Source organism: Phytophthora sojae (assembly GCF_000149755.1).
Source record: "Phytophthora sojae unplaced genomic scaffold PHYSOscaffold_6, whole genome shotgun sequence".
NCBI classification, from domain to species: Eukaryota; Oomycota; class Peronosporomycetes; order Peronosporales; family Peronosporaceae; genus Phytophthora; species Phytophthora sojae.
The window spans coordinates 2317547-2331524 of record NW_009258120.1 but is presented as its reverse complement, the minus strand read 5'-3'; the positions used below and the strand labels follow the sequence as shown (position 1 = coordinate 2331524).

Genomic DNA, 13978 nt, shown 5'->3' with positions numbered 1-13978 from the left:
GTACTGCGCCGAATCGAAGAGGAGCAGAATGATGACTGCCCTGCGGATGCACAGCGCGATCGGCAGCAGGACCGCCCCCGTGTGGATTTTGTGGAGACCCACCCCGTGACCCTGAGTGTTGAACACCAGCGAGCTGATGTGAATAGCTACTCAAAGATCTACACCCGCCATGAGCTGACAGCGCATGTCGGCCGCGACTTTGAGGAGCGCCTTGTCCGGGCTCGTGACACACAGCGTGAAGAGAAGTCTGTTGAATATTCTCCGACGTCCCCGCCAGATGATGATGACGAAAGTTTGCATGTAGCTACTGGTCTGCTTCCCATACGGCGTGTGTTGGTAGTGAGAAGTGGACGGTACGACGCGGTGCCTGCAAATGAAATTGAGTGGATTTTGGACTCGGGGGCTCAGGTCAATGTCACTGGCGACCTGGCGCTACTTAACAACGTCAAGAACCTGAAGCAGGCGGAGCTGTTGGAAGGCGCCACTGGTGGTTTTGACCGTGTTGAGATTGAAGATGCTGTGATCATGCCAGTTGTGAACGAGCACTCGGGTAAGACTGAAACCCGCTTGCTCGAGAATGTGCGCTACTCGCCGAGCACCAAGGTCAACCTAATCTCGCAGACCTACATGCAGTTCGAGTGTGGCAACAAGCTGACTGTGTCGGCTGATGAGCTGGTGACGTGGCTGGTGAAGCCGACAATGCAGCTGAAGTTTGTGATGCGGGACGGGTTGTATCGCATGCGCGTGGAGCGCCGCAACAAGCTCGTACTGAGCGCACAAAAGCAGAGCACTGACTCGAACGTGATGGAGCTGCTCCATAACCGTCTGAACCATGTTGCCATGGACACCATCAAGGAGATGGTAGCTAGCAAGGTGGACATGGGCATTAAGGTGAACACGCGTGATCTGAGCCTTTATGAGTGTGTTCCATGTATTGAGTCCAAAATGAAGTGGATGACCTACAGCAGGAATCCTCGACGTGCGACCAGGCCGCTGGAGAAACTGTCGGCTGACACTGCACGATCAATGAAGTGTCCGCAGACAAGTCTACCATGTTCCTGCTGGTCATGGATGAATTTTCGAGGTACAAGTGGGCGTACTTGCTCAAGTCCAAGGCGGACGCGAGTGACCATCTCAAACATCTCATCCTGAAGCTGGAGAAGAAGTTCTAGCCGCTCAGTGTGATGTTGTTCCACGCCGATGGAGGAGGAGAGTTTATCAGCAATGACTTTACTGCATTTTGCGCTGACCAAGGTGTGGAACTAAACTACACTCATGCTGATAGCCCTGAAGAGAACGGGATCGTCGAGAGGAACAATGGAATTATCGTGTCGCGGGTCAGGTCGATGCTGGATGCTACTCGCCTTCCGAACTCGCTGTGGGGTGAAGCACTCTTGCATGCTGTTGATACGCTCAACGTTTGCCCTACGAGTGCGCTGCAAGGCCGCAGCAGCCATGAGGTTTTGTACGGAAGCCTACCAAGTCTACGATCGCTGCCGACGTGGGGATGCCTGGCGCACGTACATATCAATGACTTCTCGCGTCAGCGAAAAGAAAAGTTGGCGACTCGTGCTCGGACGTGCATCTTACTGGGGTATACCAGTACCAAGAAGGGCTACAAATTCTGGATGTTGTGAGTGGAGCGGTAGTCACAGCGCGTGGCGAGAATGTCCGCTTCCATGAGGCGTTTACGATTGAGTCTGACTATGTGGGTCAGTTGGTGCTCAACACGTTCTTTCACGGGGATTTTCAGTTGTCGAGAGATGTTCCAGTGGTGTGTATCAAGTCAAGCATGGACACGTACGTCAAGGACGATCGTGCCTCTCAGATTGAGATTGTTGAGGAGCCTACTGCTACTGCTACTGGAAATGCTCCTGCTGCAGAGCCGGTACCAGCGTCCCCGGAGTCCAGGTGGCATCAAACGGAAACGGTCAGATGAACAACAAGAATTACTTCGTGCAGCGTGTGATGACGAGGACTGGGTGCCGACCCCGTCAACGGCTGCTGAGTGTGGACCACGACCGCCGTTGCCAAAGCGGCAGCGAAAGCCGTCGGTTCGACTACCTGACGTGGTGAATAGTGTACATGTGCATGAAGAAGTTGTGGTGCCTACCACGTACAAGCAAGCACGGGCATCGCGCCAGTGGAAGAAGTGGAGAGAAGCTATGCTTGAGGAACTTGCATCGCTCAAGGCTCATGGCACCTGGCGGCTGGTGCGTCGCCGCGAGATGCGTGGACGCAAAGCAATCACTTGTCGCTGGGTTTATGCAGTAAAACGAGACGAGTGTGGCCGGATCAAGCGCTATAAGGCATGCCTCGTGATCCACGGCTTCAAGCAGCTGACTGGCTTGAAGTACACGGAGACGTACGCGCCTGTAATTAGGTTCGCGACGATCCGTGCCGCCATCTACTTTGCACTTCAGCGTGGCTGGGTCATCTTGCAATGCGACGTGAAGACGGCCTACCTCTATGGCCACCTGGACGAAGTGATATTCATGGAGCAACCCGCAGGTTTCCAGTGCATATGTGTGTCGCCCCCCACGGAGTTTGTACGGCTTGCGTCAAGCGCCTAATGTATGGAACCGGACGCTGCACAAAGCGCTGGAGCGTCTCGGGTTCTCTAGGCTTGACTCTGACTACGGCCTTTACGCACGAAAAGTGGGAGAAAGTGGTGAAATCTGTATGCTGTTGACGGTGTACGTTGATGATGTCCTACTGCTTGGGCCACCTGATCTGTGCCGCAGCGTCGTGAGCTGACAGAATTGGGCCCCGTCAAGTATCTACTCAGTGTAGAGATCCTAATTGACCCCCTACGTAAGGAAGTAGTGTACTGCCAACGCCAGCACGTCAAAGACATCCTGAAGCGATTCAACATGGTGTCGTGCAACGGCTGCGCGACACCAGAAGCAACAACACCGCAGCAGTTACGAGCTCCTGTTGATAAATCATACCTCCCGTACCGTGATCTAGTGAGAGCTCTCCAGTACCTGGTTTCGGCGTCAAGGCCGGACATTGCCCACGCGGTGTGGAACCTGGACAAGTATCTGAGCAACTACACTTACGAGCACTACTTCATGGCGAAGCGAGTGCTGCGGTACTTAGCCAACACCGTCGACTACGGGCTAGTCAACACAATTGGAGCCGGATCAAGGGTTACTGTGACCTGCTTTACGGATGCTGACTACGCGAACGATGTTGACGACCGCAAGAGTATCAGCGGATATGTGACTATGCTAGATGACAACGTGGTTTCGTACGCGTCTCGAAAACAAGAAATCAATGCCCAAAGTACTACCGAAGCGGAGTACGTGGCGATGAACGAGGGCACAAAGGACTTGCTGTGGATGTTGGGCCTGTGCCTGGAGTTGAACTGGGAGGTTGAAGGGCCTGTACTCTACGGTGACAATCGAGGCAGCATTTACCTGGCTGCTAAGCCCGGAAAGCACTCAAAGACGAAGCATATCAAGAACAAGTATCACTTGGTGCGGCACCTTGTGGAGGCAAAGCGCCTTACAACCCAGCATGTTGGTACGAATGACATGATTGCTGACGTGATGACCAAGGCACTTGGGCGTTCCAAGTTCGAGCACTGCCGAGAACTGCTAAAAGTGCTTTCAATCCCAGACAGCAAGAGATCTTCAACAGAGGAAAGTGGAGGTTAAGTGGGAGCCACAGTGATGAGGACTGTTCGCCAAGGCCCGCTGCCTACGTCTATCAAGAAGGACAACCTGCCTGGGTATGCGCTGCCCTACTGGACAGAAGCGTACTGACAATAGCTGGCAGTACTACTGTGAGTATGTGACGACCAAGGTTGGTCATCTAAGCTGATGAAGCAGCCTTGGTCGAGTGGAAGTGTGAAGTATGTGTCGTGTAGGAAAACACGAGTTTACGAGTCCTCGCCCTATCAACCGAAGTCTATAGGACGAGCCCTAACAACAACACACGCCGTCTCCGAAGAGTCGGCGATAGATTGTCGGGATAATAAACCGGAAGACCAGGTCCGATCCCTTATACGGGCTGGAATGGGTCCCCTGTGTGTTGCGGGTCAGGTAGGTTTACCCTTCGTTAAAATATAAGAGAACCCTTAGCCACAAGCTACGGCTAGGATGCAATGTGTAATACGTGCTTTCGCACTAAACCTCTGTGGTCCCTCAGAAAGGAAGGGTATCAGGCCAATCGAAGCCTCTTACAGGGGCGCCGGGGCGAAGCCTCGGCTAGAAGTCAAATACACTGGGGGGTCCTTGCCTCACACCCAGTCAAACGTACAACTGTACACAGAGGTCTCTAATACCTCCCGACACTCGGCCACCTACTCACTCTTGGCCTTACCAGGATGAACACTCGGTCAATGCACCTTATGCTCACCGGCAGACATACCCCGTGCAGCCGAGTGTATCAGACCCTACGCTAAGCTTAGCGACTTACCGTAGACGGACTTGACCCTTGTGTGGCTTGGGGGGGAAATTCTGCTCTGTTTAATGATTAGAGGCTGTCAGGCCTCTCCTATAGCTAATCCGTAAGGTCTATACAAATATCAAGTGTGGACCGAGCTTTCGAGCTGATCTACAACCGGACGAAACTTCGTCCTAAATCCGAACTCCTACTGGGCATAAAGTGTACCCACTATGAAACTTCGGAGGCCTCGGCAGGCGGTTTATTTTGACCCGCCGAGACCCTCCTGTCACTCCGTAGTCTCTATCAATCTTCTGGGCACTAAAGCGCGGGGAATGTGACCGACCAATCCGAGCCCTCGGTCAGCCATCACTCGCAAGCTCAAGGCAGTTAGACCTCGGCCGGAAGTCAGTCATTTCCCGATCTCACATATGCATGCTGACTCGCCAGAGTCGCGGCCCGAAGCGCGGCTGCCTGCACATCGTAGGATAGAACAGAGTAGATCTAAGCCAACCATTCTCACTGTAATACACTTGTGGAGGGCACTGCCGTCGCCGCACGGCACTTCGATCCGTGCCCTCCTGCTCGGCTTCTGCCCAGCAATCTGCGCCTTACCTGTATGGTTATAGTAAATACACAAGCTCACACTGCCATGGTGCGACCACATCAGGGGCGCTGTGAGCTTGTGCGAGGGTAAGCGCGAGGACCCCCCTTTCCAATCCCACCGCGGCCTAAAAATCCAAGCCCCTCGGAAAATTTCCGTCAGTCAGCCGGAAGAGGAGGCGCAGCAAGAGATCCAAAGTCAGAGGTTCAAGCTGCGAGAGGCGCTCAAGCTGCTCTCGGTCGTGTCCTTGGTGGACAATGAGACGTGGAGGAAACTACTGGTGCAGACAGGTGTGCTGGCTCGAGGATTCGCCGTCTCAGAGGAGTTCGACGGATCCCCCACCCGCTTTCTACTGGAGTTACCCTACGGGAGACGCCGTCCTACAGACGACGATAGCAGCAGACTACTCGGTATTGCCGTGCACAACTCGGGTCCCGAGCTCGCACTCAGTGGCGACTTGGTGTTTTTCTGCGGGGTCGAGCAACATGGCCGACCCAGCAGGGGATACGAGGCGGCGTTGAAGAAGATCGTCGAAATTTGGAGGAGGAAACGAGAGCTAGGAGCCGTTCCAGATGAAATTGAAGTTCCGATCACAACCCAAGTGTGCTCGACCCATTTGGACAGACCGGGAGGGGGCCTGGTCAAGTACGCGCAGAATGTGCTGAGGGCGATTCGCCACCTCCGAGACCAGACGTGGCCTCCGAGGAGAGGCAGGACCGGCCTCCCCAGGGTCACGTTTGTGCTGGAATCACTTCGAGTGGACCTCGGAGCAGTGCTAATTAAGTCGGACGTAACAGCGTTGGTGGAGGCTATCGCTCATGACGGTGTTTACTGCTCGGGACTGAGCTTTTGGTCCGAGGTTGATGACACTTTATATACCCCCGCAAAACGAGGCCCGGCGCGGAAGACGGTGGGTAAATTCGTTACGAGCTTGTTCAGTGGATCCTTGGGAGATGATGGAAGACGAGTAATGACTGGCCCACGCGCTAGTGCCTCGACAACTCCCCATCCACGCAGCCTGGGCTCAGTCAACATATTATGCCTCCCGTTTCGAGCATGGTTATTCGAGCGTGCGTGCTCTGGAGCAGTTGTGAACCAAACCACGAACCACGTATCGCTTTCAAGCAGGAGAGAGGACAACGGGGAAGTCGCCACGTGGAGGTGGCGGTGGATTCGCTACGGATTCTTTTCTAAGCGAGCACAGCGCCTGTCATGCCTCAAGACACTTACACTTCAAGATGTGGCTCTTACTGGACAAGATGTGGACGCGATGCGAGAGGTTATGGCGTCAAACTATCCGGAAGAAGACCTGCTGGGTTTGCCACACCTGCAGCAGGCACGGATTAGCTATTCCATCAAGCCAAAGACACGTATTCGACTACAACCCATGAGCACGAGTGAAATCCTCGAGAAAAACGCGGCCTCCACAGTTGCCAGAGAGATTCGTGGTGTCAAGCTCCTGGCGGATAAAGCTGAGAATGGGTGGGTCGATGTGCTGGTACCTGGGTTTGGGAAGTGCCAAACTCGCCGATCTAATCTCGTTCAAGAGGAGAATCTACCTGATGGATGGCACACTTGCTACCGGCATTTCGACGCTGATGCTTGTGTTCAAGACCGATCCGAATGACGACGTTTTGTGCCGATTTCTGGAAATGATTGGATCCTCGCTGGCGTATTTATCCATCCAAGCGTCGAACTTTCGCACATCCATGCTGGAGAGAATTGCTGCCAACTGCCCGCAGTTGAGAGAAATTGCCATCTCGACGCCTGCTTCCAAGATTCGATTTGAAGTTCGTGGCAGCAGATTACGGAACCAGATAACGTTGCACCCACAGGCGCCAGCCTCTTTGGGAGACACTAGCGATCTCGTCATGTTATTCTGTGCGCCTCCGTCCTCATTAGCTAGTTCGGTGAGGCGTGTGCGCGTTCATATCGGAACTGACGGTAATGGTACCGGCGCACTGTCATTCCAGGAGTTTTGTGTAGCACTGCTACACATGCTTGAACGAAACCGCACGGTGGAGTACCTTGATGTCGTGGTGTCGGACTTCGAGCTCACCCAGTATCAAGCAGCATTAGCATTGCTGTTCAAGAAGTTCCATCTTCAGAAGCTGCCGGTTATCCGAGAAGCGTTGCCTTTGAAAGCGACGCTCGGCTTTATCAGCGTGATGACACCTCCAAGCCGCCAAGACCGAAGTACCAGCATATCCAAGCGTACTCGGGAGCTCGCGTTGTTTCTACGAGCTGGCTAGGCATACAACCGAGTTGATATTTGCGTTTGCAGCTACCCCCGCAGTCCGCAAAGTGTTTTATCGACACAGGGGTTTCCCGGAGCCCGGAAGTGACCATTTCCCGATATAATCGCTGGCCCGCGCCTGGGGTCAAAGCTAAATGGAAAGAACACACACTTTTGACGTTACAGTAAATGCCAGATTGCACGATTTCGAGGTAGATGTACAGTTGTCATACGAAAGTATGCTATTCGTTGGCATCACCCGATTAAAAAGGTACCGTCGGTTCGATAGCTCGTCAGGTGTTGATAGGCCTCGCAATCCATACGAATCAAACCTCAGTGGACAGCTCTACGGTATAAAAAATACTATGCTAACGCGTGAACGTAGCATTCTGCCAGGGATAGCGAGCCATTGCCCCTGTCCGACATTTCGAATGCGGAAACCCGATGCGGAAAAGTAAGCTGGTACCGACAGTGTCGTGATTGATTCATTTCAAGATAGCTAGATGGATACTTTCAGTATATCTAGGACCACAGAAAAACAGCTCTAGACAAACGGCAGACGCCCGACACAAAAGAATTCCAGCAGCGATGTACAACCGAATCGACATGTTAACAGCGCCAAGGTTGCGGTGCCGTCGTTCCGCTACATTTGCACAATCTGGCTCAAGACGCACAAACTCACGAAAACCCCGCTTCAAAAAGGAGAAAGCATTATATTTTGGTTTTGAATTCTAGGCGAATGCGCCAAGGTACAGCTGATGAACCTTAATTAATTGGTGCAAGACGCCAGAGAGGTAAGAAGGTAGGTAGGTAGGTAGGTAGGTGGCTGCGCGGTCGGCCAATTTAGCAGTAGTAGAGACCACCGAAAGGCATGCCGAGACCGCAGCTGCCGCCGTAGAGACCCGCGCCGAACATGTTCCAGTAGCCCATGGGGTAGGCCCAGCCAGGGACGCCGCCGCACATGAACCCGAAGCGGTAGGGTCCGTAGCCACCCCAGCCACCCCAGTTGCCCCAGCCGCCGCCGAGACCCCAGCCAGCGCCAAGACCCAGACCCCAGCCGCCGTACTGCTCCTTCTTGTCGGCGTCACCATCGTGCTTTTTGTCAGCTTCCTTGGCGGCGATCGCGGCGGCGGCACCCGCAGGCGGGTCGATCTTCTCACTAGTGCCCATGAGCGTGACACCATCGGGCAACTCGGACGCTTCAAGCATCTGGAGCGCTTCGGCGGCGGATTTGACGGCCGGCAGATTGCCGGCAGCAGCAGGTTGGGCGGCGGCGGCGACGACACCAACGACGGCAAGAGCGGCAACGAGGAAGGTGCTGAACTTCATGGCTGTGATGCGGTGCGGTTCGGCGCTGAATTCGGAGATCGGGTGGTACTCGACTTGCTCAAGTGGAGGCAGATCGTGTTGTGGGTCCGAAGATGACGGCGAAAAGGCGGGCGCAGTGTTGGAACGAACGAGTCTGCTTCGATCGGGGAGGTTCGTTTGGCAAAGTCGCCGAATTTGCGGGCGAATTCTCGCGGCGATGAAGTAAGTGGTAGTGATTGATGCGCTTCTTGTCGGCGCGCCTCAATCGCTGCCAAACGGCGAATACAGTAGCGCCAACGGCTCCGAAATATGGTTCATACAAAAGCACAATTGTGGCAGTTTATTCGGAAAAAGTAAACCTCAAACCGAGTGGACGTAGGTACTACTGTAGTAGCATGCTGCTAGGCTAGCACAAGCACAACAGGTGAACTTAAATACATGTCTTACTGCCCGGCATTTTAACAAATGCTGAACATTGGTGTGGAAAAGGAAACTGATACCGACAGATTTTTGTTGGATTAGTTAGATTAGTTGGATATCTGGATGGAACATTTCAGGATTTCTAGGAGTCTAGATACTATACCAGACACCGAACAGATACAGAATCCCCAGCCAAACGAACTACAGCCGATCGCCGAAGCCACGCTTCCGATAACATTGCACAATCTGGCTCAAGACGCACAAACTCACGAAAACCCCGCTTCAAAAAGGAGAAAGCATTATATTTTGGTTTTGAATTTTAGGCGAATGCGCCAAGGTACAGCTGATGAACCTTAATTAATTGGTGCAAGACGCCAGAGAGGTAAGAAGGTAGGTAGGTAGGTAGGTAGGTAGGTAGGTAGGTAGGTGGCTGCGCGGTCGGCCAATTTAGCAGTAGTAGAGACCGCCGAAAGGCATGCCGAGACCGCAGCTGCCGCCGTAGAGACCCGCGCCGAACATGTTCCAGTAGCCCATGGGGTAGGCCCAGCCAGGGACGCCGCCGCACATGAACCCGAAGCGGTAGGGTCCGTAGCCACCCCAGCCACCCCAGTTGCCCCAGCCGCCGCCGAGACCCCAGCCAGCGCCAAGACCCAGACCCCAGCCGCCGTACTGCTCCTTCTTGTCGGCGTCACCATCGTGCTTGTTGTCAGCTTCCTTGGCGGCGATCGCGGCGGCGGCACCCGCAGGCGGGTCGATCTTCTCACTAGTGCCCATGAGCGTGACACCATCGGGCAACTCGGACGCTTCAAGCATCTGGAGCGCTTCGGCGGCGGATTTGACGGCCGGCAGATTGCCGGCAGCAGCAGGTTGGGCGGCGGCGGCGACGACACCAACGACGGCAAGAGCGGCAACGAGGAAGGTGCTGAACTTCATGGCTGTGATGCGGTGCGGTTCGGCGCTGAATTCGGAGATCGGGTGGTACTCGACTTGCTCAAGTGGAGGCAGATCGTGTTGTGGGTCCGAAGATGACGGCGAAAAGGCGGGCGCAGTGTTGGAACGAACGAGTCTGCTTCGATCGGGGAGGTTCGTTTGGCAAAGTCGCCGAATTTGCGGGCGAATTCTCGCGGCGATGAAGTAAGTGGTAGTGATTGATGCGCTTCTTGTCGGCGCGCCTCAATCGCTGCCAAACGGCAAATACAGTAGCGCCAACGGCTCCGAAATATGGTTCATACAAAAGCACAATTGTGGCAGTTTATTCGGAAAAAGTAAACCTAAAACCGAGTGGACGTAGGTACTACTGTAGTAGCATGCTGCTAGGCTAGCACAAGCACAACAGGTGAACTTAAATACATGTCTTACTGCCCGGCATTTTAACAAATGCTGAACATTGGTGTGGAAAAGGAAACTGATACCGACAGATTTTTGTTGGATTAGTTAAATTAGTTGGATATCTGGATGGAACATTTCAGGATTTCTAGGAGTCTAGATACTATACCAGACACCGAACAGATACAGAATCCCCAGCCAAACGAACTACAGCCGATCGCCGAAGCCACGCTTCCGATAACATTGCACAATCTGGCTCAAGACGCACAAACTCACGAAAACCCCGCTTCAAAAAGGAGAAAGCATTATATTTTGGTTTTGAATTCTAGGCGAATGCGCCAAGGTACAGCTGATGAACCTTAATTAATTGGTGCAAGACGCCAGAGAGGTAAGAAGGTAGGTAGGTAGGTAGGTAGGTAGGTAGGTAGGTAGGTAGGTAGGTAGGTAGGTAGGTAGGTAGGTAGGTGGCTGCGCGGTCGGCCAATTTAGCAGTAGTAGAGACCGCCGAAAGGCATGCCGAGACCGCAGCTGCCGCCGTAGAGACCCGCGCCGAACATGTTCCAGTAGCCCATGGGGTAGGCCCAGCCAGGGACGCCGCCGCACATGAACCCGAAGCGGTAGGGTCCGTAGCCACCCCAGCCACCCCAGTTGCCCCAGCCGCCGCCGAGACCCCAGCCAGCGCCAAGACCCAGACCCCAGCCGCCGTACTGCTCCTTCTTGTCGGCGTCACCATCGTGCTTGTTGTCAGCTTCCTTGGCGGCGATCGCGGCGGCGGCACCCGCAGGCGGGTCGATCTTCTCACTAGTGCCCATGAGCGTGACACCATCGGGCAACTCGGACGCTTCAAGCATCTGGAGCGCTTCGGCGGCGGATTTGACGGCCGGCAGATTGCCGGCAGCAGCAGGTTGGGCGGCGGCGGCGACGACACCAACGACGGCAAGAGCGGCAACGAGGAAGGTGCTGAACTTCATGGCTGTGATGCGGTGCGGTTCGGCGCTGAATTCGGAGATCGGGTGGTACTCGACTTGCTCAAGTGGAGGCAGATCGTGTTGTGGGTCCGAAGATGACGGCGAAAAGGCGGGCGCAGTGTTGGAACGAACGAGTCTGCTTCGATCGGGGAGGTTCGTTTGGCAAAGTCGCCGAATTTGCGGGCGAATTCTCGCGGCGATGAAGTAAGTGGTAGTGATTGATGCGCTTCTTGTCGGCGCGCCTCAATCGCTGCCAAACGGCAAATACAGTAGCGCCAACGTCTTCGGCGATCGGTTGCAGTTCGTTTGGCTGGGGATTCTGTATGTATTCGGTGTCTGGTATGGTAGCTAGAAGCCTAGAAGTCCTGAAATTATCCATCCAGATATTCGCAGTTCGTAAGAACTGTCGTTACTACCTGTTTGATGTCAGATACCGGTATCGCCAGAATTTTTTTTTTTAAGTTTTGCATTGAAATAAAATATCTTGAGGTTCGTATGCTTTCGAATGACTTACCGTTGTATAGGGTCGATTTATCTAAGCATTGGTATGCGGAATAACTAGTGTTGGACACATAACTCAGGGGAGTCCCGTGAGGTAAAGGTATAGGCCAGAAGATGGAGGTATAGACCATGATGTTCCCGATCCGAGCGGGGCCGGCTCACTTAATACCATTTTAGAATTTGCTGAACAGGAGGCAGCAGCTAGAAAAGGCCAATCGGGCCACAACTACGTGCAGCACCAATGTGTTCGTCTGCAATTGCCGCGGTCTTGACCTAACAAGCATTAAGCTCTGACAATATTAGCGAAGTTGTCGATACTCTGTATCACGATTTCAAGGACGACCCAAAGGACAAGTCTCATTGGAAGGGTCTACAAGCAGGTGCGTAAAGGCGTCCGACTGCAAGATAATCTACTCGCTGCGAACCTGGATCCTGTGCAGGCGCATCTTGTGACCGAACCCGAAGAACGCAAGACAATCTCGATATATGCTAGAGCGTTCAAGTAAGCTCAGAGAAGATATTTATTACTGCGACAGGTGCGCCGCAAGTGAGGCGCGCCCAAGTCGCTTGTGATTTTTTTTCATTTGGCAAATAAAGAAATCAAATTGCCCCACATGCTTGTTGGTGTGATGATCATCAAGTACATCTCGACTACGATTGCAACAGACAATTGAATCCGCGTTGAACAGCTCGATGTAATGTCGAATCCAAGCCTCGACACGAGCTGGTAAGCTTACTGAGAGAAAAACAAATGTTGTAATCCCAAGTGTGCGGCCAGTGACTCCGATAAATTCAGCATTAAGTAAAGACTACGCGTCAAGAACCAATAGCTAACCGAGAGATGGACAAGTACTGCGTGGGGCTGTTCGGAGGTTATGTAGCATTTAGAGAGATAAACCGGAAGTTCCGGTTTATCCGGTCGGGGACATGTCTTCAGCTGGTCGAGTTAAATTTCTGTCCTTCATTTTTATCACTGGTGTGCTTAGCAACAAGTTGAGCTTCTTGCTGCGGTGGTCATTTTTTTTTAATCCCGCGTCTTGATAATTAGGGCCTTTGGTCATATTTCATTCGAACAGGGTTTTAGAATATGCTTACGTCTTCACTGTTTTTAATGTAGCTTTGTGGGGAGAGAGAATTTGAAAAAAGTACATTTAACCTTTCTTACTTAGGCTCCTGGGCGTATACTCGCTTACTGTGGCTAGCACACAATACTCCACAACTACGGTAAACGCAACTAATACACCACAATTAACCTTTCTTACGAACTACGACCCTCCCCCCGGGACCAACGGGCTTGGCTCTGGGCCCGGGTAACCAGTCCAACTAATCCAGCAAAAATCCCACGAAACTGTCGGTCTACATCAATGTTCAGCATTTGAGACGGCGGCTGACACAATGATACTTATCCACCTTATAGAGTTATCGAGATAATCGCGTTTTAAGTTGCCCTATCAATTTTCGAACATAACCGGACATCACAATTTTGAAAGTGAAAATCACTCGTAGAATAAGTTAAAATATTTCGGCTCGATTATCATTAACTCAAGCATTCCAAAAATGTACAAAAAGCCAAAATTGAAGAAAAATTGAGCTCACACGCCCCAAATAATATCAGGGATTTTGGGGGTCCGAAAAAGGAAATATTTTTTCGGACCGGCGTCACTTGTTGAGTTCTCAACATTTGTAAGCCGTTAGTAGCTTAAAAGAAGCACAAGACATAGCTATATCGATTTATGTGGTTAACCCCTTGAACGCGAGAGCCTGTATTAGACACGATTACAAAAAATGCTTATCTTGTATTAGACACGATAAGGATTTTATCTTGTTTTAGGTATGAACATACAAATTTTAAGTCAAAAAGGGTTCGGGGAGCCGGATAGACTCCCCCACCCCCGAGTGCTGAAAAATACAGTCAAACCTGTTTATATGATCCTCTCTATTTGAGCCATGCCGTTTATTTGATGCAGGCTTTGTCGCTACCAAATATTTCACTTAGTTTTTGTATGATCTCTGTTTATATGCATACAAGGTATATGAGTCACATTTTTTGGGACCAAATTAGGTCTCACCTGTTTATTTGATTCACACTGCTCACGGCCACACACTCTTCAAAGCACCACTGCTCAATACTCAACGCCTACCGCAAGCCTTCTTGGCTCGCCATGTCTCCTCGCACCTGTCTGACGCTAGAACAAAAGCTCCAAGTGCACCTAAAGCTCAAGC

At 52.4% G+C, this 13978-nt stretch overlaps 4 protein-coding genes across 4 annotated transcripts; 1 reads left to right on the top strand and 3 right to left on the bottom strand.

The window, feature by feature from the left end:
* Positions 1-5044: 5044 nt before the first annotated feature.
* On the top strand, positions 5045-7248 carry PHYSODRAFT_303074 (hypothetical protein; the record flags this gene model as incomplete). Its single annotated transcript, XM_009532697.1, has 3 exons — positions 5045-5085; positions 5159-6478; positions 6513-7248. 3 exons carry the CDS (start codon positions 5045-5047, stop codon positions 7246-7248), a joined length of 2097 nt encoding a protein of 698 aa, XP_009530992.1.
* An 827-nt stretch (positions 7249-8075) lies between these two features.
* On the bottom strand, positions 8076-8561 carry PHYSODRAFT_510693 (hypothetical protein; the record flags this gene model as incomplete). Its single annotated transcript, XM_009532696.1, has 2 exons — positions 8076-8327; positions 8412-8561. 2 exons carry the CDS (start codon positions 8559-8561, stop codon positions 8076-8078), a joined length of 402 nt encoding a protein of 133 aa, XP_009530991.1.
* Positions 8562-9407: 846 nt separating this feature from the next.
* PHYSODRAFT_335318 (hypothetical protein) lies at positions 9408-9893 on the bottom strand (the record flags this gene model as incomplete). The annotated part of the gene is made up of 1 exon (XM_009532695.1): positions 9408-9893. The coding sequence occupies one exon, from the start codon at positions 9891-9893 to the stop codon at positions 9408-9410; it is 486 nt and encodes a 161-aa protein (XP_009530990.1).
* Positions 9894-10771: 878 nt separating this feature from the next.
* PHYSODRAFT_335317 (hypothetical protein) lies at positions 10772-11257 on the bottom strand (the record flags this gene model as incomplete). Its single annotated transcript, XM_009532694.1, has 1 exon — positions 10772-11257. The coding sequence occupies one exon, from the start codon at positions 11255-11257 to the stop codon at positions 10772-10774; it is 486 nt and encodes a 161-aa protein (XP_009530989.1).
* Positions 11258-13978: the final 2721 nt, after the last annotated feature.